At 41.3% G+C, this 22824-nt stretch overlaps 1 protein-coding gene across 4 annotated transcripts; it reads left to right on the top strand.

Moving 5' to 3' along the window:
- The first annotated feature begins 1667 nt into the window (after window positions 1–1667).
- Window positions 1668–19356, top strand: DSN1 (DSN1 component of MIS12 kinetochore complex). 4 transcript variants are annotated; one of them, XM_019972372.2, is made up of 11 exons: window positions 1668–2001; window positions 3723–3765; window positions 3995–4318; window positions 6206–6279; window positions 6916–6988; window positions 8560–8647; window positions 12640–12699; window positions 13189–13263; window positions 14549–14696; window positions 15871–15958; window positions 16764–19356. In XM_019972372.2, the coding sequence occupies exons 2-11, from the start codon at window positions 3738–3740 to the stop codon at window positions 16865–16867; spliced, it is 1062 nt and encodes a 353-aa protein (XP_019827931.2). In that variant the 5' UTR covers window positions 1668–2001; window positions 3723–3737; the 3' UTR covers window positions 16868–19356. The 4 variants fall into 4 exon arrangements, with proteins under 4 accessions (XP_019827931.2, XP_019827933.2, XP_070657723.1 ...); XM_019972374.2 differs by having other exon boundaries at window positions 1669–2001; window positions 3944–4318; XM_070801622.1 differs by having other exon boundaries at window positions 1669–2001; window positions 3879–4318.
- The last annotated feature ends 3468 nt before the right edge of the window (window positions 19357–22824 follow it).

The following is a 22824-nucleotide window of genomic DNA, read 5'->3' as shown; positions in this document are numbered from 1 at the left end:
ATGAACAGCAGAAAGTGGAGGTCGTTGGGGGCTATCTTGGAAGCCAGCAACCACATGAAAATTATTTATTTTTTTTGTGGAATGTTAGTTTTCAGACCAGGGGTTGAATATCGGCCCTCAGCAGTGAGAGCAATGAGTCCTAACCACTAGATCACCATGGAATTCCAGATCTCTTTTTTGAGGGTCTAACAACAGCCAGGCCTGTGCTGGGCATTGAGGGTAACAATATATGAACCTGAGAAAGAGGAAGCAAATTCAGTGGCCAAGGGGTGGTCAGGGAGCTGGAGGGATCAGGAAAGGCTGCAATGATTCCTAAGGTTGAGATGTTGACAGATGAAGGAGGTGGTGATGTGTTGCAGGCAGGAGATGGAGACAATATGTTCCAGGAAGAGGGAACAGCATGTAGAAAGCTTAGTAGTAAGAAAGGAGAGCAGGATCAGGGAACTGAAAGAGATCACTTGTGTGGGGAACGATGAAAGAGGCTGGGTGAGATCACACAGTGCCTTATGAGGGAAGGAATGTCCACATCGTGTGGACAGTAGAGAGTCATGGAAGAACTGAAAGTAGGGGAAGGACCTAGAGGATGTACTGGTTCTGGATTCCACGAGGCAACATACTTGCCCGCCGTGCAACGAGCTGAAGGAGTGGGGTGGGAAGAGAAGGAACTAGGCTCCAGAAAGTGATACTCAGGGAACAAAGAGCAACTTTCTGCTTCAGACATCTGTTGGGAGTCAACATGCTAGAACCACACGGTGGAAATTTCAGGAAGGCAGATTTCTGCCTACCACCAGAAAACTTTTCCAGGGACCACAGCTGCTATGGAACGATGACCACAGTCACATTCCAGCTGTGGTTCATTAACCAATTTTTGTGGACTGCTTGTGATTCAACACTTGCCGAGATTTCAGATGCAGAAGGCCTGTACATGCAAGGTGACACTCTGATGGCATCATGCTGGGTGCTGAAGCAGCAGCGTGCTATACGGGAGCCCCAAGCCAGCAATGGACAATGTGCCAGGCGCAGGCTAGGCTCCCGGGAGCACAGAAAGGGCATCTGCTTTCCAGCCTGGGGCCTCAGAGAAAGCTTGCACTGGACCCTCAATTGAGGCTTAAAATTGGAGAATTCTGCCAAGAATAATCCGGGAAGGACTTCTCAGGCCAAGCAAAGGAGCAGAAGCAATGGGGGTGATGAGAAGAGTGGCAAGCAATTTGGGGAGGGGGAGGTCTGCAATGAAGTTGTAAAAGGAAAGATCCTGAACTTTCGCAGGTGTTGAAGGGGCCACAAAAAGAGGAAATATGCTACAGGAGAACTGGAAAAAGTTATCCCAGTTGCCCTGGGAGAGTCCACAATTTTAGAGTTAAGACAAATGGAGAGAGGGATTGTGGCCTAGCGACCGGACAGGGCATCACTGCCCACTCGCTAATGAATTCCTTTGGCAAGTACCTTTCTGGGCCTCTGCTCCCTGTCTGGGCATGTCAGGCGCAAAGAACACGACGATGTAACGGTACCTAGTCAGGGGCTCCTTGGGCGTGCCGTCGTTGGGAAGGTGGTAACTGCCAAAATCGGGCGGGGAAGAACTTGGACAAACCGGGCGGGGCCACAAGTCTCCAACAACGGTTTGCGCATGCGCCTCGAGGAAGCGGCGTTGTGCGCTTGCGCGAGCCCGGGAGCCCGCCAGCCGCGCATGCGTCGTTAGCCGGCGGGAGTTTTCTAAGGGGCGGCTCTGGGGCCGCTGGAAGCTAGTGAAGCGGTCCCAGAGTTGGAAGGAGCAGCGTCCTTGGTGCAGCGCGTCCAGGGGTAACTCGGCGTGGCGGAAAGAGTGACCTGCGGCCTTGTGTTTCGGAGACGGAGGCTCTGGGCTGGACAGGCGTCTCTCTGAGGTGAAAAAGTCGCAGGCCTGTTCACGGACGAGGCCTCCCTTCCCTCCGCACCAGCCTCTTTGGGGTCGGACAACTCGGCTCAGCCCACACCCTGCCTGCCCGTCGTCACGCCCGAAACCGGGTAAGAGGAGACCCCGGGGCGAGAGGCGCCTCTCGCTCGGGAGCTGTTTGCAGAGCCCGTGGTCTAGACGTCACTGATGGTGGAAGGTTGAAAGCGGGGTGGGGTGGGTCACACAGGCCAGGGTTCGAATTTCGCCTCTGCTCCAGGCTGGCTGCCTAACAAGTTTGGTTTTTTTTTTTTTTTTTTTTGCGCCTCTGAATTTCAGTTCAACTGACTGCAGCGTGAAACTGTTGATGGTACTTCCAGAGCTGTGGCAACGATTAAATGGCGCAGTAACGCACATACAGTTTTTACATACTCAGGTCCTGGCATGTAATACGCGCTTAAAAGGTGTCAGTGGTTGCTGTTAAGTAACCGGCCTTTCATCTGAATGATACAGTCGTAACTGTGACGATTTAGATCCTTGATCCTACTACCCCTCGTTATTCTCTTATCTTTTCCACGTTGTCCCTTCACATATATTTATTTTTCTTTACTAAGCACTCCCCCCACCCCGTATGGATTTTTATTGGTGGTGGAGGGGGAGGCTTGGTCATGTTCCTGCCCTTTTCCAGTCAGTTACTTGTCTGTGACAGGCACTAGAAATACAGTCTGGCCCCGGGAGACGTGTAAACAGACTTTACAACCAGTGCCAGGGAGGCCCAGGGGTGGAGCTGCCAACTCTGCCAAAGAGAAGTGGCATGAAAGCTTCACACTTGAGCTCGATTGGGAAGGAAGAATAAGTTATAAGGCAATGTGTACAAAGATTCAGAAGTGGTGTGTGGAAAATGAAAAGAGTTTTCTGGATGGATGGTGGTGATGGTAGCCAGCAATGTGGATGTACTTAATATCACTGAACTGTATGTACACTTAAAAATGATTAAGATGGTAAATTTTATGTTGTGTATATTTCAGCACAATTAAAAAAGAAACAGAAACTTAAAAAAAAAAGTGGTGCATGGAATGGGAGTAGCAGGAGAAAGCAGGAGTAGGTACTAGTTAGGACTAGCTTCTGGAAGGTGTTCAGTACACTGGAGGAATCTGCTGCTGTCTAAAGAATGGATTGGAGGGAATTACCCAGCAGTCCAGTAGTTAGGACTCAGAGCTTTCACTTCAAGGGCCGGAGTTCAGTCCCTGGCTGGGAAACTAAAATCCCACAAGCTGCTCAAAAAAATAAAGAATGTATTGGAGAGGAACAATGCTGCATGTAGGAAAAACTCGTGGAGTGGCTGTTCGATTCTTGGGGGAAGTGAGGGAGAGGGATAGAAACTATGAGATCTGAACTAAATAGATAGCTGGAAGTTGGAAGAGTTTTAGAGATTGTTGGAAGTAGAATGGACAGGCCTTTGAATCTGCAGAATTAATAAGTAAAGGGTAAAGTGATTGTTCATGTTTTGAAGACCATGTAGATCATAAGGCCATTGATTGAGTTATGCAATTAAGCCCTTATTAAACACAAAATAATTGGGAACTAAGAGATATATGTTAAGGAAGATAAGATTATTTCTAGTGATAAATTCTGTAGAAATTCAGAACAGGATGTGATGAGCCCTGCTGATGTTCTGTGGAAGAGGTGTGGAGGTGAGGTTGGGCTGGGCCTTGTCAGGCAGGTAGAATTTCATGGGGCAAAAAGGGGCGGTTCAAAGAGACGAGAAAGCGCAAGGCTGATTCTGGGGGAGTGAAGCCCCAGCAAGACTGGGACTGAAATGTGGAGAACAGATTACTTCATTTTCCTGTTTCAGGATTCTCACCTCAGGATGACTTCCAGACCGGAGATAGTAAAAGGTGAGTATTCGTGAAGTTCAGTACCTTCTTGCCTTGGGTTTAGGTTCATGAGCTTTACCTAAATACCTCCTGGCTCTTGGTGGATTTGAAATCACTTATTTGTGTATTTGCAGAGATGCTTCCTCGATGTTTCCATGACCTGGGGCATATGTTTCCTTTTGCCACTTTTTTTGCACAGATTCTTAGTTGTGATGGGTTTGATTCTGTATTTTGACTTTTTTATGACAAGTGCTGGAAGAGGAACCAGTGGCATCTAAGACTCATGATCGTCAACTGGAATCAGATCCCAACCCTGTGGAAGTGTGTAATAAATCGTCTGCCTCCCTGAAGATGACTGAACGTGTTTCAAAGGAACGAATTCACCTTGGCCGTAGCCCCCCAAAAGGGGAAAGTGGTGATCTCAGCCACCAGGAAGGACTTGAATCCAGGTCCTTTCATTTGTCTCCAGAGCAGTCTCCTTGTCATCAAGCCAGGAGGCAGTCCTGGCGGCGAGCAAGTATGAAGGAAACGAACCGGCGGAAGTCACTGCCTCCCTTTCATCAGGGCATCACAGGTGGGGTGCTTTGTACATAAGACTGGACTCCAGCTCAGATAAGAGGCAGTGAGGCATGGCAGGAAGTTAGGCTTGACTTGGCTACTTAATAGCTATGTGACTCGAACAGATGACTTCACCTCTCTGAGCTTCAGTTTCCTCATCTATAGGAGTATTCTCAGATTATAAGTATTGATGTCAAACACCTAGTAAGTATTCAGTATCAATGCTGTTTATATCATGTTATTAGCTACCCATTGTAATCTATACCATGGACAGAAAATCTGATTTACAGTTGTTCAGCATTCACCTTTGCTCAGTGAATGTTCAGCATTCACATTGGCTAGAAGTAAAGATTTCCTCTGGCTTTCTTCCTCGTATCCTAAAGTAGAATAGAAGGTGGATGGGTTGCTACCTGATTTTAGGTTTTATAACTGAAAATATCTCAGAGGGAAGAACCCATAAAAATAGGGTAAAAACCTAGTTTTGAGACATGGTGTATTTGAATGTGATTTTGTGTGAATTTATAATAATAGCATCTCAGGAAGCACTGAAGGACAAGATTTAATGTGGAAAGTAGCACATTTCAGGAAGAACTTAACTAGCTTTGTGACCTTGAACAGTTTAATCTCCTTTGCTTTACGGTCCTCATCAGTAAATGGGGTGAAATAATACCTATTTTACAAGACTGAGAATTAAATGAGTTGATACATAACACAGTACTTGGCACATAATAAATAAATATAGCTCATGTTAAGTTATCATGATTAAAGATATTACTTCACTTCCTGAAGGTCTGATGTTTAGAAGGAAATCTACCTAAGAACAGCCATGTAGCATATCAGAAAATTGCTGCCATGGTTATGCTTGTATACTTCCTCCATAGATGTGCCAAGAAATTGCAGTTTCCTAAGGTTACCCTTATTACGTTCATCTATGTTCCAGAGCATGTGGACCTAAAATTCTGTGTAATAAAAAATCACTGACGTATAGGATTTGTTATTTTCTGGTTATTCCTGGCCACTTCCCAGATTTCTTTGGTTATAGGCAGAAGGTATCTTATTTTTCATGACTAAAAGTGAGAAGAAGTAATCAAGAGAGGGCGCAAAAGAACTTAAAAACAGCCAGCTGAGGCTGGAGGGCTAAAAGACATGTATCTCTCCTAATTCTCAAAGCAGATTTCCTTTGCTGTATAAGAATGATGTTTTAAAATGGACATAATTGGGAAAAACATTATCTACATCTTTTATTGATAGCTGAGGATTCAGTGGCATAATTATGTAAAATGCCTGTTTAGTTCAGGCTGATGCACTGTGTGACCTTGGGCAAGTTGCCCAGCACCTAAGCTTTGTTAAATGGTTAGGCTGATAAGTCACTTGCCTCAAGTGAGGGTGACGGTTAGAATTTAATAAAATTCCTGTTAGATAGTCTGTGTTCAACAAACTTACTATTAATGTTATTGTCTCTGGCTTCAGACAAGTGTCTCCCCTCTGAGCTTCAGTTTCCCCATCTGTAAAGTGGAACTCATTTAAAGCACACTACAATGGCTATCACAAAAATTCTGAAATATTCCCATCTCCTTTCTTCAAATGGTGAATATAAAACACAAAGAGAAGTTAAATTATTTTTTTAAATCTGTTTTATTTAGCAAGACAAGATTTTAAGGTAATACATAAAAGGTTCTTTTAACTTTTTAAACTTAGGATGCACAGATAGGTAAATTTCATTCTCTGGTGATCTTGAACAAATTAGATGTAAGAAGACAGATTAGAGAAGACTTCTTGGGTTTTTTTACCTTAATTTGGGCTGCATCAAGAGGGAGGGAATTTTTCAGGTTTTTTTTTTGTTTTTTACTTTGCTAACTGTATAAATGTCCAGCTCTTTGAATGTGGTAATATTTTATGTTAGAGCTCTGCAGATCCATCAGTGTCGACTTAACAGAAAGCAAACGGCTGAGCTCTCTCCTCCTTTCCAGTTTCCAGGTGAGAGTCAAGTCTCAGAATTGGGAGTGTTTTCTTTTTCTTTCCTTTTTTTTTAAAACTGTTATTGTGACATCCTCAAAGACACGTCAGTACTGTGTGATTTATCAGTAAAGAGTAAAAGGTGTTTCTCTCTAGTGAGATTAATTTAAAAGCCAGATTTAATCCTAGAAGTTTTGTCTCTGGATCAGGCTCTACGAGTCCCATTGGTATTGCTGTGGCTAACTGAGCAGTTAAGAGAGTTCCCCTGTCTAGTATATTTTGCTCATTAGCAGCAAATGATGGGACTTTAAGGTCGGTGGAGGTCATATCTAAGTTTAAGCAGACATTTGAGATCTGGCTGCTCTCTAAATTGGAATTATGTGACTAACTGGTGATTGCATCAGTGTAGATAAGCAAGTCATTTGTGTGAATTAAATGACCATTTTCCCCCCTGAATCAAAAATCACATCACGTAGTCTAGGCAACAAAGAATTTTTTCCTTACCTTTTTATTTTCTTGTTTTGTTTATATGAAAAATCTTAGGTGTAGAATTAAATCATGCTTGCTTACATTTATTAAATGTCCTAAGATTACATGAATTCAGGATTGGCCTGGCAAATCTTGGTTGTTGTACTGAAAATGCTTTTCTTTATTTAGTTCTCTGTTCAGAAACTTGAACCTTTCCTAAGGGGAACTGAGGGCTTCAGTCTTGAAAGTTTCAGAGCCAAAGGTAAGTTGCTAAGAGCAGACACTCGAGCTTTGACCTTGGTCTGTACCTTCCGTTAGGGTTGGTTGAAACCTCTTGGGGTCGCTACTTATAGGAGCTGCTACCTTACACAACCAGGCCTCCTCCATTTTGGTGGGGAACTGCATTAAAAAAGATAAGAATATGTGCTTACGAAGTTTAGAAGGTCTAAAAGTAAGCCTCTTGCCCCATGACCCCCAGTCTCAGCTCCTCTCCTCCCAGAGGCAGCCACAGCCACCAGCTTCTTGGATATCTTTGCAAATTTATTGCATTTCTAAACATTTATCCATTAAAATCAAATAATCCTCTCTACACACTGTTCTTAATCTTGTTTGTTGTTTTTTTAAACCTTAATTTATCTTGCAGATAGTTCTTTATCACACTGATAGAGCTGTCTTGATATTTTAGCAGCTACATGTTGCTCTATTTTATAAATGTACCATATTTCATTTAAATGGTTCTTTATTGATGGGCTTTTAGGTTTGCTTTCGGTCTTTTGTCATTACAGTGAATGGATAATGAATACCTTTTTATACAAGCCTCTTAGCACATATTCAAGTAAAAATAAGATATATTAGAATTAACTAGTATAAGTGTACTGTAACTAAAAGTTTAGATTTTTTTTATTATTTAGTAGGTATTATTTAAAGGTCTTTTTGGGGTTTTAATCTGTGTTTCTTTTTCTTTTGAAGAGGATAATATTTTTTCGTATTTTTAGAGGAGAGCCATTTGTACTTTATTTTCTGTGTATTGTCTCTCCATATCCTTTGTTCATTTCTTAAAATTGAGATATTGCCTCTTTTATATTGGTTTTGCAGGTACTCTTTATGTGTTAAGGAAATTAGCTTTTGTCTGTGACATAAGTTGCAAATATTCTTCCCTGGGAGTCAATTTTCAGCTTTCTAGGAAGTAGCTATTCTCCTTGCAGTGTAATTATACAATCATCCAGGTCAGAAATAAAAGACCTAGAAAATACATGAAGTCAGACTTACTTGCCAGTTAAAGCTGTTTATCTCAGAATTGCACTATTACTGTAATTAGGGTAGACATGTCCAGGTTTATTTTGATAGCTATTTAACATATCTTTTCCCGTTTGCATTCCTCACCTGAATTTAATTGTGAACTCTTTTTAAGTCTAAGCAGAGACCTGTTTTTACCTTATGCCCATCATTTTTTTATTTGCTGCTAGCATTTCTGACTTCTGTAATAAGTTTTTTCACCTAGTGCCAGCAGATCAGATCTCTTGAAAGAGTGAATTGTCAATGCAGATACACTTTTCTAACACATCTTTTAAACTGCTTCTTCTTCAGTTCTGTGAAAAACACTATTATAAATGTTATAAAGAGGAGTTGTCTTCCATTTTATCTGTACCTACCCAAAGAAAAAAGGTAAAATCTTCCCGCATATTTCTATCACTTTTTTGAATAGGTGAGAGGGCTAGAATGTAACAGGTGACCCTAGAGCTGAGACTACCATACGTATATTACATCTTTGTCAGCAGCTCACTGTGAAAAGTATTCTCTTTATTTTATAACATATAATTTTATTCTCTGTAGCATCTTCCCTTTCTGAAGAGTTGAAACATTTTGCAGACAAATTGGAAAGTAATGGAACACTACAAAAATGTTTTGAAGATTCAGAAGGGTAAGAGCAGTTCCCTTTCTCTCCAAAATTATAGTTGAATAAGGACTTTTTCTTTTTTAATTCTTTACATTGAAGTATAGTTAATTTACAGTGTTAATTTCTAGTGTACATCAAAGTGATTCAGTTATATGTGTGTGTATATGTGCGTGTGTTTGTGTATACTTCAGTTCATTTGTATCATATTTTAGATCCCACAAATAAGTGATGTATGGAATTTGTCTTTCTTTGTCTGACTTAATCTGTTAGTATAATCTCTAGGTCCATCCATGTTGCTGCAAATGGCATTTATTTCATTCTTTTTTATGGCTGAGTAATATTCCTGTGTGTGTGTGTGTGTGTGTATGTGTACACATACATCACATCTTTATCTGTTCATCTGTTGATGGACATTTAGGTTGCTTCTATGTCTTGGCTATTGTAAATAGTGCTCTATGAACGTTGGGGTACATGTATCTTTTTTAATTCAGTTCAGTCCCTCAGTCATGTCTGACTCTTTGCAACCCCATGAACCGCAGCACGCCAGGTCTCCCTATCCATCACCAACTGCCAGAGTCTACCCAAACCCATGTCCATTGAGTCGGTGATGCCATCCAACCGTCTCATCCTCTGTCGTCCCCTTCTCCTCCTGCCCTCAGTCTTTCCCAGCATGAGAGTTTTTTCAAATGAGTCAGCTCTTCACATCATGTGGCCAAAGTATTGGATTTTCAGCTTCAACATCAGTCCTTCCAATGAACATCCAGGACTGATCTCCTTTAGGATGGACTGGTTGGATCTCCTTGCAGTCCAAGGGACTCTCAAGAGTCTTCTCCAACACCACAGTTCAAAAGCATCAATTCTTCGGGGCTCAGCTTTCTTTATAGTCCAACTCTCACATCCACATGTGACTACTGGAAAAACCATAGCCTTGACCAGACAGACCTTTGTTGACAAAGTAATGTCTCTGCTTTTTAATATGCTGTCTAAGTTAGTCATAACTTTCCTTCCAAGGAGTAAGCGTCTTTTAATTTCATGGCTGCAGTCACCATCTGCAGTGATTTTGGAGCCCCAAAAATAAAGTCAGCCGCTGTTTCCACTGTTTCCCCATCTATTTGCCATGAAGTGATGGGACTGGATGCCATGATCTTCGTTTCTGAATGTTGGGCTTTAAGCCAACTTTTTCAGTTTCCTCTTTCACTTTCATCGAGAGGCTCTTTAGTTCTTCTTCCCTTTCTGCCATAAGGGTGGTGTCATCTGCATATCTGACGTTATTGATATTTCTCCCAGCAGTCTTGATTCCAGCTTGTGCTTCCTCCAGCCCAGCATTTCTCATGATGTACTCTGCATAGAAGTTAAATAAGCAGGGTGACAATATACAGTGACAATACTCCTTTTCCTATTTGGAACCAGTCTGTTGTTCCATGTCCAGTTCTAACTGTTGCTTCCTGAGTTTCATACAGGTTTCTCAAGAGGCAGGTCCGGTGGTTTGGTATTCCCATCTCTCAGAATTTTCCATAGTTTATTGTGACTCACACAGTCAAAGGCTTTGGCATAGTCAATAAAGCAGAAGTAGATGTTTTTCTGAAGCTCTCTTGCTTTTTCGATAATCCTGCAGATGTTGGCAATTTGATCTCTGGTTCCTGCCTTTTCGAAAACCAGCTTGAACATCTGGAAGTTCATGGTTCACGTATTGCTGAAGCCTGGCTTGGAGAATTTTGAGCATTTACTAGCATGTGGGAGGAGTGCAATTGTGCGTTAATTTGAGCGTTCTTTGGCATTGCCTTTCTTTGAGATTGGAATGGAAACTGACCTTTTCCAGTCCTGTGGCCACTGCTGAGTTTTCCAAATTTGCTGACATATTGAGTGAGCACTTTCATAGCATCATCTTTTTTAATTAGTTTTTGTCTTTTCCGAATATATGCCCAGTAGTTAGGTTGCTAGGTCATATGGTAACTCTATTTTTACTTTTTTACGGAACTTTCACACTGTTTTCCATAGTGACTGCACCAATTTACCCTTCCACCAACAGTGTTAGGAAGGTTTCCATTTTTTATACACACTGTCCAGCATTTATTATTTGTAGACTTTTTCATGATGGCCATTTCTGATGGGTATAAGGTTATACCTCATTGTAGTTTTTATATATAATTTTATTTGCTTATTTATTTAATGTTTGGCTGTGCTGGGTCTTTGTTGGTGCGCGATTTTTTTCTCTAGTTGCATTGAGCAGGGGCTACTGTCTAGTCACGGTACCTGGACTTCTTATTGTGGTGGCCACTCTTGTTGCAGAGCACAGGCTCTGGGTGCACAGGCTTCAGAAGTTGCAGTACGTGGGCTCGGTAGTTTTGACTCTCCGGCTCTGTGCATAGGATCAGTAGTTGTGGCGCATGGGTTAGTTGCTCTGAGGCATGTGGGATATTCGTGGATCAGGGATTGAACCCGTGTCTCCTGCATTGGCAGGTGGATTCTTTACCACTGAGACATCAGGGAAGCCCCTCATTATAGTTTTGCTTGCATTTCTCTAAGAGTGATGTTGAGCATCTTCATGTGCCTATCAGCAATCCGTATGGCTTCTTTGGAGAAATAAGACTTAATTAGACAGTTGTTCATTCACTTATCAAACGTTTATCCAGCATCTTCTATGTACCGTGCGGAAGCTGGAGATATAGTGATGAATAATCAAGCAAGATCTTTCTTCTTATTCATTGTAGTAGGAGAGACAAACTTCTTAGAAAATAGTGACTTCAGATATAATCTGAATGATTTCAGTGATAATCTAATTGGGCAGGCAATATGATAGTGACTTGAAGCAGTGGGCAACTTACACTAGAGTGTTCAGAGAAGTCCTCTAATGATTTGCCGTTTGCACTGAGACCTGTAAGACCTGGATGATGAGGAGGAACCAAATATGTGAAGATGAGACAAAAAGCATTCATATTTTTGCTAGCCATGCTAGTTGTAGATAAAGTCATGTTTTTAGCTGTTGGCCAGCAAGAGTATTAAGAGAAAGTTTACAGCCGCCACCACTGCCCGCCGCCACCCCGCCTCCCCCGAAACTGGTAGTTGCTCAGCAGGGGCAACACCAAGCCCTCTCCTCATCCTGCAACAAATTACATGACTTGATCTTACACTTTCAACTTCACAAAGGTCTGCCTTTCCGTGGATCCTTAGAATTAACATTGCTATTCAGGAAATGAAAATTATGTTAGCTCGACATTGCTCCTCTTTTAACGAAATATATTTAAACCATAGGCTGCTGTATTGCAGCTAAAGGTGATAGAGGCTGTTTGTCACAGGCTTTGATAGAAAAACATAAAAGGTGACACAGCTGATTTGCCTTTGCCGGGTAGAGTACCAAGTGCATCTGCAAAATTTTGGCATTTTCAATGCCTCCTGCTTTTCCGTTAGAATTAATCGCCCTACTAGCCAAGCTATTGGTTTAAGGAGAACATATCCAACTGAAAGCTTCAACTTAAGTGCAAAGACAGTTGTATGAAAAAGCTATTAAGGTTTTGATTAGTGGGAAGGCAAGAGGCTAAATAAAAAAAAAATGTTGTGAACAAAACTTTGAAGATTGAAACCAGCAGATATTTGAGGCTGAGTGGCATTGTATGGATAGAAGAGATAAAGGGTAACGGCAGGAATCAAAGTTAATTAGCTGGACAGAGCCAGAACACAGAGAACCTTAAGTGCCAGGTTAAGGAGTTCTGGCTTTTCTTCTGAACGTAGTAGAGAGTCACTGAATTTTTAAGAAATGAAAAACACAAAAGGAATATTTGAAGAGAGGTTAATCTGTTCACGTGTGAATTGAAATTGATGAGGGAAATAGACAATGAAGAGCCCAGTGAGAAAGCTAATACCTAGTGCAAAAGTGAATTAGAGTCCAAGACTAAATATTCGTTGAAAGATAAATTCTGAACATGTTTTATTGCTGTTAAAATTATGTGAGACATCCAATACTAAAAGCAAACACTCTTGGAAGATTTCTGTTAATCTCATAATCCTGTCTCTTCTAGAAGAGTATCAGATTTGGCTCTGGAAACTTCAGTGGCTGAGATGAAGGAATATATAACAAAGTAAGTGAAAATGAGTGAACTTTTGTTGGGAAATCTAAATTTGTCTGGGGAAATAACTAAACCCAGAAATGGATAGTAAACGTCCTTTTCAGTGTGTCAGTGTTGGAAAGCTGCACACTGGGATTTATGTACTGTTGGCACTTTGTCACTAAGTTGTGTCCGACTCTTTCTTGACCCCATGGACTGTAGCCCACCAGGCTCCTCTGACCATGGGATTTCTCAGGCAAAGACACTGGAGTGGTTTATGGACTGTATTGATGGCCAGTTTCATAGAATGGAGTCTAGAGACTAAGGATGTGGATTTGATGTAAAGACTCATGTTTGATTTGATTAATATTCTCTGACTTGGTCGTGCTTTCTAATCTTTTTTTTTTTTATGACCTTTTTATTCACATCTTAGAATCAGAGTAGACACCTAATGTATGGTTGCCCTGAGTGATTCAGAATGAGATGATCAAAAGTTAACTGAATTTTTTCCTGCTTCTGTAGGTTTTCTTTAGAACGTCAAAGTTGGGATCAGCTCTTGCTGCGCTACCAGGAAGAGGCTGAAAAGATCCTATCAAGGTTAGATCTATGACAGGAAATAGGAAGGTTTTACCTTGTGACTTTTGATTTGATTTCAGTTCTCTTAGCACAAGTTGAATGATGAATCCAGAACCCATCAAATTTCTGTAGAGTATATATGAACAGTGTGACTGGAAATGGAGAGTGAGGGGGCTGGGAAGGAAGAGTTGTCACTGTTTTCAGTCAAAGAACAGAACTGCCTCTGTTCTGTGCCCTTGGCTGCTGTTCCACATTCTGGGGGAGACAGGCATGTCTCTGCCCTGTACCTGGCAACCTGGGGCTGGGCTAGGAACAGTATCAAGGGACTTCAGTGAGCACATGGCCTTTGAAAAGCTGCGACTGTGGGAGAGAACCACAGCCAGGGCCCTCATGGAGACACGGGGTGAAAGGGGTGATGGAAGTGGGTCTACAGGAGAGAGACGATCTTTGGGTCTTGAAGGCATAATAAAATGGGAAAGTGCTAGATTTTGGTTTCATTTTACTGTCCAAAGCAATGATTTTAAGCTTTTTTCCCCAAACAGAACCTTAGCTAGAAACACAACTATAAAACATTAGCCAAAATAATAATTGCCAAAGTGGCCTCCTAGTAGAGAGGCACCTTGAGGAGCACAGTATGAGAAGCTTCCCTAATCCAAGCATTGATACTTACTACTTTCTTCACCCTTTACATGTTCTATGTATGAAGACAGATAATGTGTAAGATGGCAGTTTCAGAATAAACACTTTTGACGGGCCATAGTTTATATTAACAGGAAAGCTTCTGGAAGCAGACTGTCTCTGTTCAAATCCTAACTAATTCTTAGTTCTGTGACCTTGGGAAGTCCACTTAATCTGAAGTTCCTCATTTGAAAATGGGATAATATTACTACCTACCTCATTGGGTTTGTTATGACTAAAGAGTCATCAGCAGTTTTCATAAACTCTGCATTATAATGAGTTATTCTAGATAATTGAAGTGGGCCAACATCTTTTTGGTAAAAGATCATAGATGTTAACTTCAGGCGTTACCCCAGTAGTCCTTTTTGTAAATGGACCTTACTGTTAGATGGAGTCAACTAACCTAGCATTTCCTGGAGTCCAGAGGTATAAAAACATTAACACCGGATAATTATCTCAGAATCTCCTGTTAGTAAGAGAACCTATGCTCACCCTGGGGTGGAAGAATATTGATTCAGGTTAGTAAAGCCTTTTAGGAAGTGTTTTCCCTGGGTAAATCTTTGCTATTTTCCCACAGAAAATAATTGTAAAATTATTTGAAAGTTTTTTTGTTGTATTTTGTTTTTAGAGGATCAGCTGAAACCAAAAATACTGAAGTTGAAGTGGAACCTAGAATGTATGTTGGGTCTTCCCAGAGTGAAGTCCTTAATACAAAACCTGACTACCAGAAGATACTGCAGAACCAGACTAAACTCTTTGATTGTATGGAATTGGTGGTGAGTTGGGTCATGTTTCTTTGGCTGAGTTATTCAGCTTTGATACCTTCCCATCCTTGTTAAAAGAGCTGGAGAACATGTGTAATTAGATAAGTATATTCAACTCTACCTTGGGGAAACATTGGAGAGACAGTGAAAGAAAATAAACAAGTAAATGGTGATAAATGCTATTAAGTCAGGTGGAGGAAGAGAATATGCCGGGAGGGCTTCAGTTTGCTATGTAGAGGGGTTGAAGGCCCTTCTTAGGTGCCACCTTAATAAAGACTTGAAAGAAATGGGGAAGTGAGCCATGAGGACATTTTGAAGAATGTCAACCCCAATTTTTCTTTTTTTGCCAAAATACCTTCTTAAACTTATAGCATGAGGTCTCAAGTTGGACTTTTTTATTTGTTTGTTACTTTTATTTTGGTTGTACCACACAGTATGTGGGATCTTAGTTCCCTGAACAGGGATTGAACCTGCACCTCATGAATTGGAAGTACAAAGTCTTATCTACTGGGCCATCAGGGAAGTCCCTCAATCCAAGTATTAGGTTGGCCAAAAACTTTGTTCACATTACATAAGAGCTTACAAAAACCCAAACGAACTTTTTGGTCAGCCCAATATGAACAGGAAGCAGGTGGCATTTGATATAGAGTATGGAGAGTCTGTTTACAAAAGGGCTGAGTATAAAGATGTGGGTATCAGGAATTCAAAAGTGAAGTGAAGTGATCTGGGGCTAAGAGGCAGCTGAGCTGTTCCTACTCCTCAGCTGAAGGGTGAAACAGTCACTGTGGTACCTGGCAGGGAGTTGTATGGTGGGCTGTCCTGAAAGAGCCATGGTCTTCAGTTGAGAGACACTAGTAACTCCAGATGACCCTTCCAGGAGCAGGCTCAGGTAAAAATACCCTGAGGTCATTCGGCTCCTGCTTGGCTCCCTCTTGGTCAGGCCCACCTAGAAGCCAGAGGACCTGGGATCCTGTTGAGGTTGTGCAGGTCAGTCTGCTCAGGAGTTAGAGCACTGTGGAGAGGGGTGATTATGGATGTGAAAGGGCAAACAAAATGTCTGGCATAAGCATTCCAGGTTGAAAGAGCAGCCAAAGCAAAGCTCCTGAGCAGGAGCTCGCTTGGTGTGTTTGAGGAGCCACGCAGAAGCCGTGCACCCTTCCAGTTCACAGTTGTCTGTTGTCTGCAGATGGATGAACTGCAAGGATCCGTGAAGCAGCTGCACGCCTTTATGGACGAAAGTACCCAGTGCCTCCAGGAGGTGTCAGTACAGCTCGGTAAGCCTGTCTTAAGGGTACCAGAGCTTGCACTGTTGTACATCTGATGGCCCTTCAGATGTACACTGCCCTTCAAAACATTTTAGGGGTCATTTGGATTGTAAAGGGAATGAGACTGCTTTTCTCCTGTGACTTTGAGGGTGATTTTAAGGTAGAGGAGTTGTGAGCATTGTTTGTATTGTGTGGATACAAACAATGGCTTCCAAGGGTAAGGCCTTCATCTGGTGACTTTTATTTCCCCCTTACAATAACAATGACTCTTGTGGGTACTCAAAGTTAATTGGAAATTTTTAGACAGGAGCACAGTAGATTGAGAATTAAATCTCCACAAACTGACAAACTGTGTTGTTTGGGCAGATCCAGGACAAGAAATATCTATCCATTGCCTTTTTTCTCTTTTCATTCTTCAAGAATCTACCAAGTGACACTGACATTACTTTTTAAAAAAATGTTTATTTATTTGCCAGTGCCGGGTGTTAGTTGCAACATGTGGGATCTTTAGTTGCAGGCTGTGAACTCTTAGTTGCATTTGTGATCTGGTCTCTGACCAGGGATTGAACCGGGCCCCCCGCACCGGGGCGCAGATCTTAGTCACTGGACCAATGGGGAAGTCCCCATTTGATTGTATTGTGGTTGTAGTTGCAGCTGGCTTTCCTACCAGAGAGCCATCTCCCTGAGGGCAGATGCGCTCTTAAGTCGTCCTTTGAATACCCTTCAGGGTCTGGCACAGTATTCACACAGTAAGTTTTCAATAGTGGTATTTGAATTCAATTGAAATGTATTTTTTGACTCCTTTTCTCTGCAGGGAAGAGAAGCACTCAACAGTTAGATCCTTCACCAGCTCGAAAACTGCTCAAGCTTCAGTTACAGAAACAACCTAGCACTTATTGCTCTAAATCTTGTCAGTGACCTAATGCAGCTTTTCTGCCACAAGGTGCTCTAGAGGAGAGAAACCGCAAGAGTGCCCCAGTGCATGGTGGGCTGAGCTGTGACATCTGCTCTGTTGCCTTTGAAGATAACTGGCTGACTGTAAAGCACTCTGATTTTTTTTCTTAAAATGGAATTTATGCATTTGAAAGCATGTCATATACAAGCTTTTTCCAAGAACAGGGAAAATGCTTGAGACTTTGCTTTGGAATGACCTTCAGAACTAGTAGCCCATTCTTTGAAATATCCTTTGTGATCAGAAATCTCCCTACTCTGAAGATGTTTTTGAGGTTTTGAAACAACCTAAAGTCATTCAGGACCAAATCCAGTAAGCATTTTAGGGGTCATTCTGGTTGTAAACAGAATGAGACTGACTTTCTCCTGTGACTTTGAGGGTGACGTTAGGTAGAGGAGTTGTGAGCATTGTTTGCATTGTATGGATACATATATCTTCTTACAGAATTCCCAAATTGAAGATAATAACACTCTTTTTCTATATCCTGATGTCTATAATGTGTTTTAGCTTTTTTTGGGAGGGCGTGCTATACCATGTGGCATGCAAGATCTTAGTTCCCCAACCAGGGATCAAGAAGGGGTTAAGTATCTCTTTTTCATTGTTCTCCGTATTTGTTAATGATTTGCATTATAAGATTGCATGTTCTTAAAAGCTTTCCCTTGTCCTCGTGTATGAAAAAATGAAAAGGCGGGGAAGGCTTAGCAGAAAATAGGATTCTTTGTCAGGACTCAGAAGTGAACAGTAGCGTGGAGTTACACCTCAGTGTTAACAGCCAATAAAACAGCAACTAATTTATTGTCAGTATCTCTTATTTTCTGATCCTCCTAATAGAACAGAACCCAATTCACTTAAATACGCAGTCATTATCTTAAGTCTTAAAGCTTGGACTATGCACCAGTTAGTGAGAGGTGATATAGCCTAGCTTTTCCCTGTGTTCCTTATTGTTTTAAAAAAAAAAATTTTTATTTTTTAGTTAATTTGGCTGTGCCGGGTCTTAGTTGCTGCACATGAGATCTTTGCCCTTCGTTGTGACCTTCAGGATATTTTTTTTCTTAGTTGCAACATGTGAACTCTTAATTGCAGCCTGTGGGATCCAGTTCTAGGGATCAAATCCAGGACCCCCTGCCTTGGGAGCACTGAGTCTTAGCCCCTGGACCACCAGGGAAGTCCCACGTTCTTCATTCTTTCATATATTTACGTAGCCCCTGCTATATGCCATGCACAGTTCTAGGAACTGGGACAAGCGCAAAGAACATAAAGTCTTAGGACCTCTTTTCATGATTTTCACAGTCTCTTGGGCCCAGGGAACAAGAAGAAACCTCTTTTCCACAGAAGTAATGTTTTAGTGACTTGGGAAGGAGAAAGGAGAAATAGGGCAGTTATTTGAGGTAAAAGGAGCCACATTTTAAAAGGCCTGAGAAGAGAGAATAAAGCATTCTGGGATACTAAAAAGTAAAAAAAAGACTGGTTAAACAGGAATGCTAAGTGCCAATGTAAGAACCACCTGAGACAAAGATAATTGAAAGTTACTGAAAGGTTTTGAGAGATGGATGGGATCAGAACTTTATTTTCTTTTTTTTTAATTTATTTCTAATTGGAGGATAATTGCTTTACAATATTGTGTTGGTTTCTCCCATATATCAACATGAATCAGCCATGTATACCATATATGCATAGGTATACATATGTCCCCTCCTTTTTGAAGAACTTTATTTTCAAAAGATCACTCCAGTTGCTGTTTGGAGAACAGTTAGAAGCAAGTAGGTGTGGATTTTAGAGACCAGTTGGTCTCTTAACAGTCTGCAGTGGTCAGGTGCGGAGTGACTGCCTGGGCTGGGAGTTAGCAGTGGATGAGTAGGGGGCATCTTTCATAGTGTCTGGAACACAGCAGGCATGTCACCTCAATGTTAAAAGCCTCACTGCTACTTACTGACTGAGAAAAAGTCATTTAACCTCTTATTTGTAAGATTGGGAGAATGATCCCACTTGCTGCAACTAAGAGCCTAAAAAATTTAAAAAAGAACAGTGGATGGAGGATAATGAGCAGTTAATTAAATAGGAAAATTCTCAGTTAAATTTGGCATACCAAACAGATTTCAACTAGATTGTTGGATATACAGGTAGAAAACGATAGGAAAACCTAGACTAGGAATAAAATTTGGAAGTTACCAATACCTAGTTATTAAAGCCTTAAGAATAAGATAATATCCAGAGGAGAGCATGAAGGGAAACTGGACAGCCCCAAGGAAGCTTTTAAAAATCAGAGGAGTGGTGTTAATTGCCTCTCTTTCAGAAGCAGAATAATATAGTGGAAAGTGTAGTTTGGAGTGAATCTTCATCCTTATCCGCAATTTCCTTTCTGTGAAATGGGGAGAGAACACCTCTCTCCAAAGGTGATTGTACCTCCCCCCCTCACCATTTTATTTAGTACACTGTATTACATTTTTAAAACATTTATTTGTGGCTGCGTTGGTTCTTCCTTTGCGGCATGTGGGCTCCGGAGCACATGGCCTAAAGTTGTGGCATGCAGTCCACATGGCATCTGGGATCCTAGTTCCCTAATCGGGGATCAGTCCCAAGTCCCCGGCATTGGAAGGTGGATTCTTAACCACTGGACCACCATGGAAGTCCTTGGTGTTTTGGAAGTTTTGTTTATAAGAATTAAGAAGTGTCTTTGTATCTCCAATAACCATACAAAATAGAGCACAGAAAAAGAATAAGATCTGAGCATTCTATATGCATACACACCACAACTTGAGATTGCCTCTTTTCTTTTTTTTCATTATAGATGAGGAACTCAGGCATGGAGGGGCTTAATAATCCAACCAAGAACATAAAGATAGGAGTGGAGGGTCATCTAGAACCCATGTAGCATTCAGTAAATGTTAACTAACACAATAATTAGTAAAAGGCTGTGCCCAGGTACTACTAGTTTTTTCTCCCCCCAAGTTTGGTTCAGGAATTGTACTAGGTGAATGTTATAGATAGTTGGAGCCTTAGAGATGTTTGGTAATATTCTTCATTTGCCCTACTTTAGTTAACGAGTATCTTGCTTTTAATCAGTGATATTTAACACTAAAGAAATAATAGGTTATATTATAAACTCTTTCAAGGAAGGGAATATATTGTGTACATTTTGATGGCTTAATGTAATCGTCTGGGAAAATCTACTCAGGATGCACTCAGAGGAGATGGTGTGACTGGTGGCTGTAGTAGAGGTGATATAATGGAGGACTGGGAATTCGGAGCCCTGTTTTGGATTCTAGTTTGGGGTATTGTTTTTGTTTTTGTTTTGAGTATAGTGGATTTACAATGTTGTGTTAGTTTCTGCAGTACAGCACAGTGAATCAGATATATACGTGTGCATGTATATATGTGTATATACAAACACATACTCTTTCTTAGGTTCCTTGCCCATATAGGTCATTACATAATATTGAAGAGTTCCCTGTGCTATATCTGGTTCTTAAGTTACTGGTTCATTCACCAAAAACTTACTAAGCCTGTCCTGATGCCAGGCACAGTGCTCAACGCCATGTGACCGTGGGTACCGCTCTAGGCCCATGTCAAAGGAGGAGGCCTTGGAGTGTAAAGAGTTCTTAGGGGCTCCATAAGGATGTAACTCGGCAGAAAGGGAGAAGCCAGCCAGACACAGCTCTCAACACCCCTCCCTCTGAGCAGTTCTGGTTAAAGGTTCTCCAAGGAGACTCCGAAGCAAGAAAACTACAGTACTTTCCTCTTAACTGAGGGGGAATATGTCCCAGGACCCTAGTGGATGCTTGAAACTGTAGATAGTATGCCTTGTAATTGCGAAGTTTTTTCTTATATTTACTTACCTACAATAAAGTTTAACTTATAAATTAGGCACATTAAGAGATTAACAACAACAATAATAAAATAGAGCAATTGTAACTATATACTGTAATAAAACTTGGGTAATTGTGGTCTCACTCTCAAGATATTGTATTGTCTTGTACTTAGGTTCCTCAGAGATGATGTGAGATGATATAGTGCCTATGTGATGAAGTGAGGCATTGTGACATAGCTTTAAGCTACTATTGACTTTCTGACTGTACATCAGAAGGAGGATCATTGAGACATTACAGTGTCCACGGTTGGATGTCTGAGTAGATGATTTTGGGGATCTACAAGATATAGTTGAAGGTGGTTTTGCTGAAAGCTTTTGGGAAAACATTGTAATTGCAGTTGTCGCTTTAACTCACTGAAGTGTTGCTGCAGCAATTGTAATCCTTTGGTGATCGTGAGTAGTTGCTTTGATGCTTCTTTTCATCTGAGGGTCATATTCCATATATTTGAAATTGTGAAATTTGAAACATTTTGGCAAATTTCAATAGGGTCCACGTTGCTGATTCTGCTTCAGTTGCTTTGCCTTCCTCTTTCTCAGTAGATGGCTCCACAGGTTTGTCCAGTAACTGTGTTGTTAACACTTCTCAGTGCCCTTCAATATGTTCTTCCACTTCCTCATCAAGCGTGTTGGCAGATCCTCTGGCACCAACTTGTCTTGCTATGTGAATGAGTTTCCTAACTTCTCCATCGAACCTCAGTAACCTTTAAAATCATTCACGACTTCATAAGTTCTTCCAGCAGGCATTAAGAGTGTGGTTTTAATTCACTTACTGCACCTCCGATGAACGTTATTCACTGGCAGTAGTAATGATTTCAAGCACTGCATTGTGTCCAGATTAAAATCTGCATTAATTGCTGACCATATGTTGTCAGATATCAGGCAGGTGTATGTGGCCTTGACCAACTGATGGCTTGTCAAGTGGCTGAAGCATTGAGGTTGTGTTTGGAGATAAAAGTACAACTTTGACATTTTCAAAGCAAACAGATTCAGGATGACCAGGTACATTGTCTATTAGTAATAGGATTTTAAATTCCAACCCTTCCTTTTCCAAATATTTTTCATTTCTGGAATGAAGCATTGGTAGAACCATTCCATAAACAAGATAGCTATCACCTAGATTATGTTGTCAGAATACAAGCAGATAATTCTTGGTTTTGTTTTTGAAAACCTGTTGGGTCTTTGCTCTGTATACAACTCCTGCCTTCAACATATGCTCTGTAGCATTGCCAGTAACACCAGAGTTAATCTGCTTTTCCAGGTTTTATGATCTAGTGCTTCCTTTGTACTTTGATGACGGTAGATTTGTTGCAAGTTCTTGTGCCTGACACACAGTGAGGCCAGACAAACTCAAACACAAGTTTGGAGCAGAGAAAGGTTTATCAAAAGGGCCAAGGAAGGAGAATGGGTGGCTCGTGATTAAAAAACTAGAGCTTCCTGGATGGCATTTGGTTCTGTTGGGACTCTTCTTCCAGAAGAGCCCAGTTTCATCACATGAAGATTTTCTTTGGATGGTATCCTTTCCTTCCTCTTCAATCAAATTCTTCACCTCTGATGGAACTGTGGCAACAGCTTCTGAAGCCAAATCTGGCCTCTGTACCCTGACACCAAATTAATTCTCAGGGACAGGTTTTGGTGAAATAGGAAAGAATAGCTTTATTGCTTTGCCAGGCAAAGGGGATTAATGCCCTCAAAACGGTGTGTCCCAACCTGGAGCAGGTAGTGAGAAATTTCATAGTAATGATTCAAAGAGGACGTGATCAAGTAGCTCATGGATAATCTGATTAGTTGGTGGTGAAGTGGAAGTCAACATCCTCAACCTGGTTCCAACTGGTCTGGGATTTCTCCCATCTGGTGGGGGTTTCTGCAAAATAGCTCAAAAGATATTGAGACCTGCCCCAAGGCTGCTCTATTGTTTCTCTAGACCGTTCCTTGCTTCTGCATCCCCTCCCTTCTCTAATTGTTACTTAGTCATTGAGTTTTGTCCAACTGTTTGTGACCCCATGGACTGCAGTGTGCCAGGCTTCCCTGTCCATCACCATTCCCGGAGCTTGCTCA

This window comes from Bos indicus, chromosome 13, assembly GCF_029378745.1.
Source record: "Bos indicus isolate NIAB-ARS_2022 breed Sahiwal x Tharparkar chromosome 13, NIAB-ARS_B.indTharparkar_mat_pri_1.0, whole genome shotgun sequence".
NCBI classification, from domain to species: domain Eukaryota; kingdom Metazoa; phylum Chordata; class Mammalia; order Artiodactyla; family Bovidae; genus Bos; species Bos indicus.
The sequence above is the reverse complement of the archived record's forward strand: the minus strand, read 5'-3'. Positions and strand labels throughout refer to the sequence as shown.

Excerpts from the sequence above, each read along its gene's own strand:
- DSN1 (XM_019972372.2), top strand. The coding sequence starts at position 3,738 with ATGACTTCCAGACCGGAGATAGTAAAAG. Across the intron at positions 8,648-12,639 it reads TGTTTTGAAGATTCAGAAGG|AAGAGTATCAGATTTGGCTC; the intron begins GTAAGAGCAGTT and ends TGTCTCTTCTAG. Across the intron at positions 12,700-13,188 it reads ATGAAGGAATATATAACAAA|GTTTTCTTTAGAACGTCAAA; the intron begins GTAAGTGAAAAT and ends CTGCTTCTGTAG.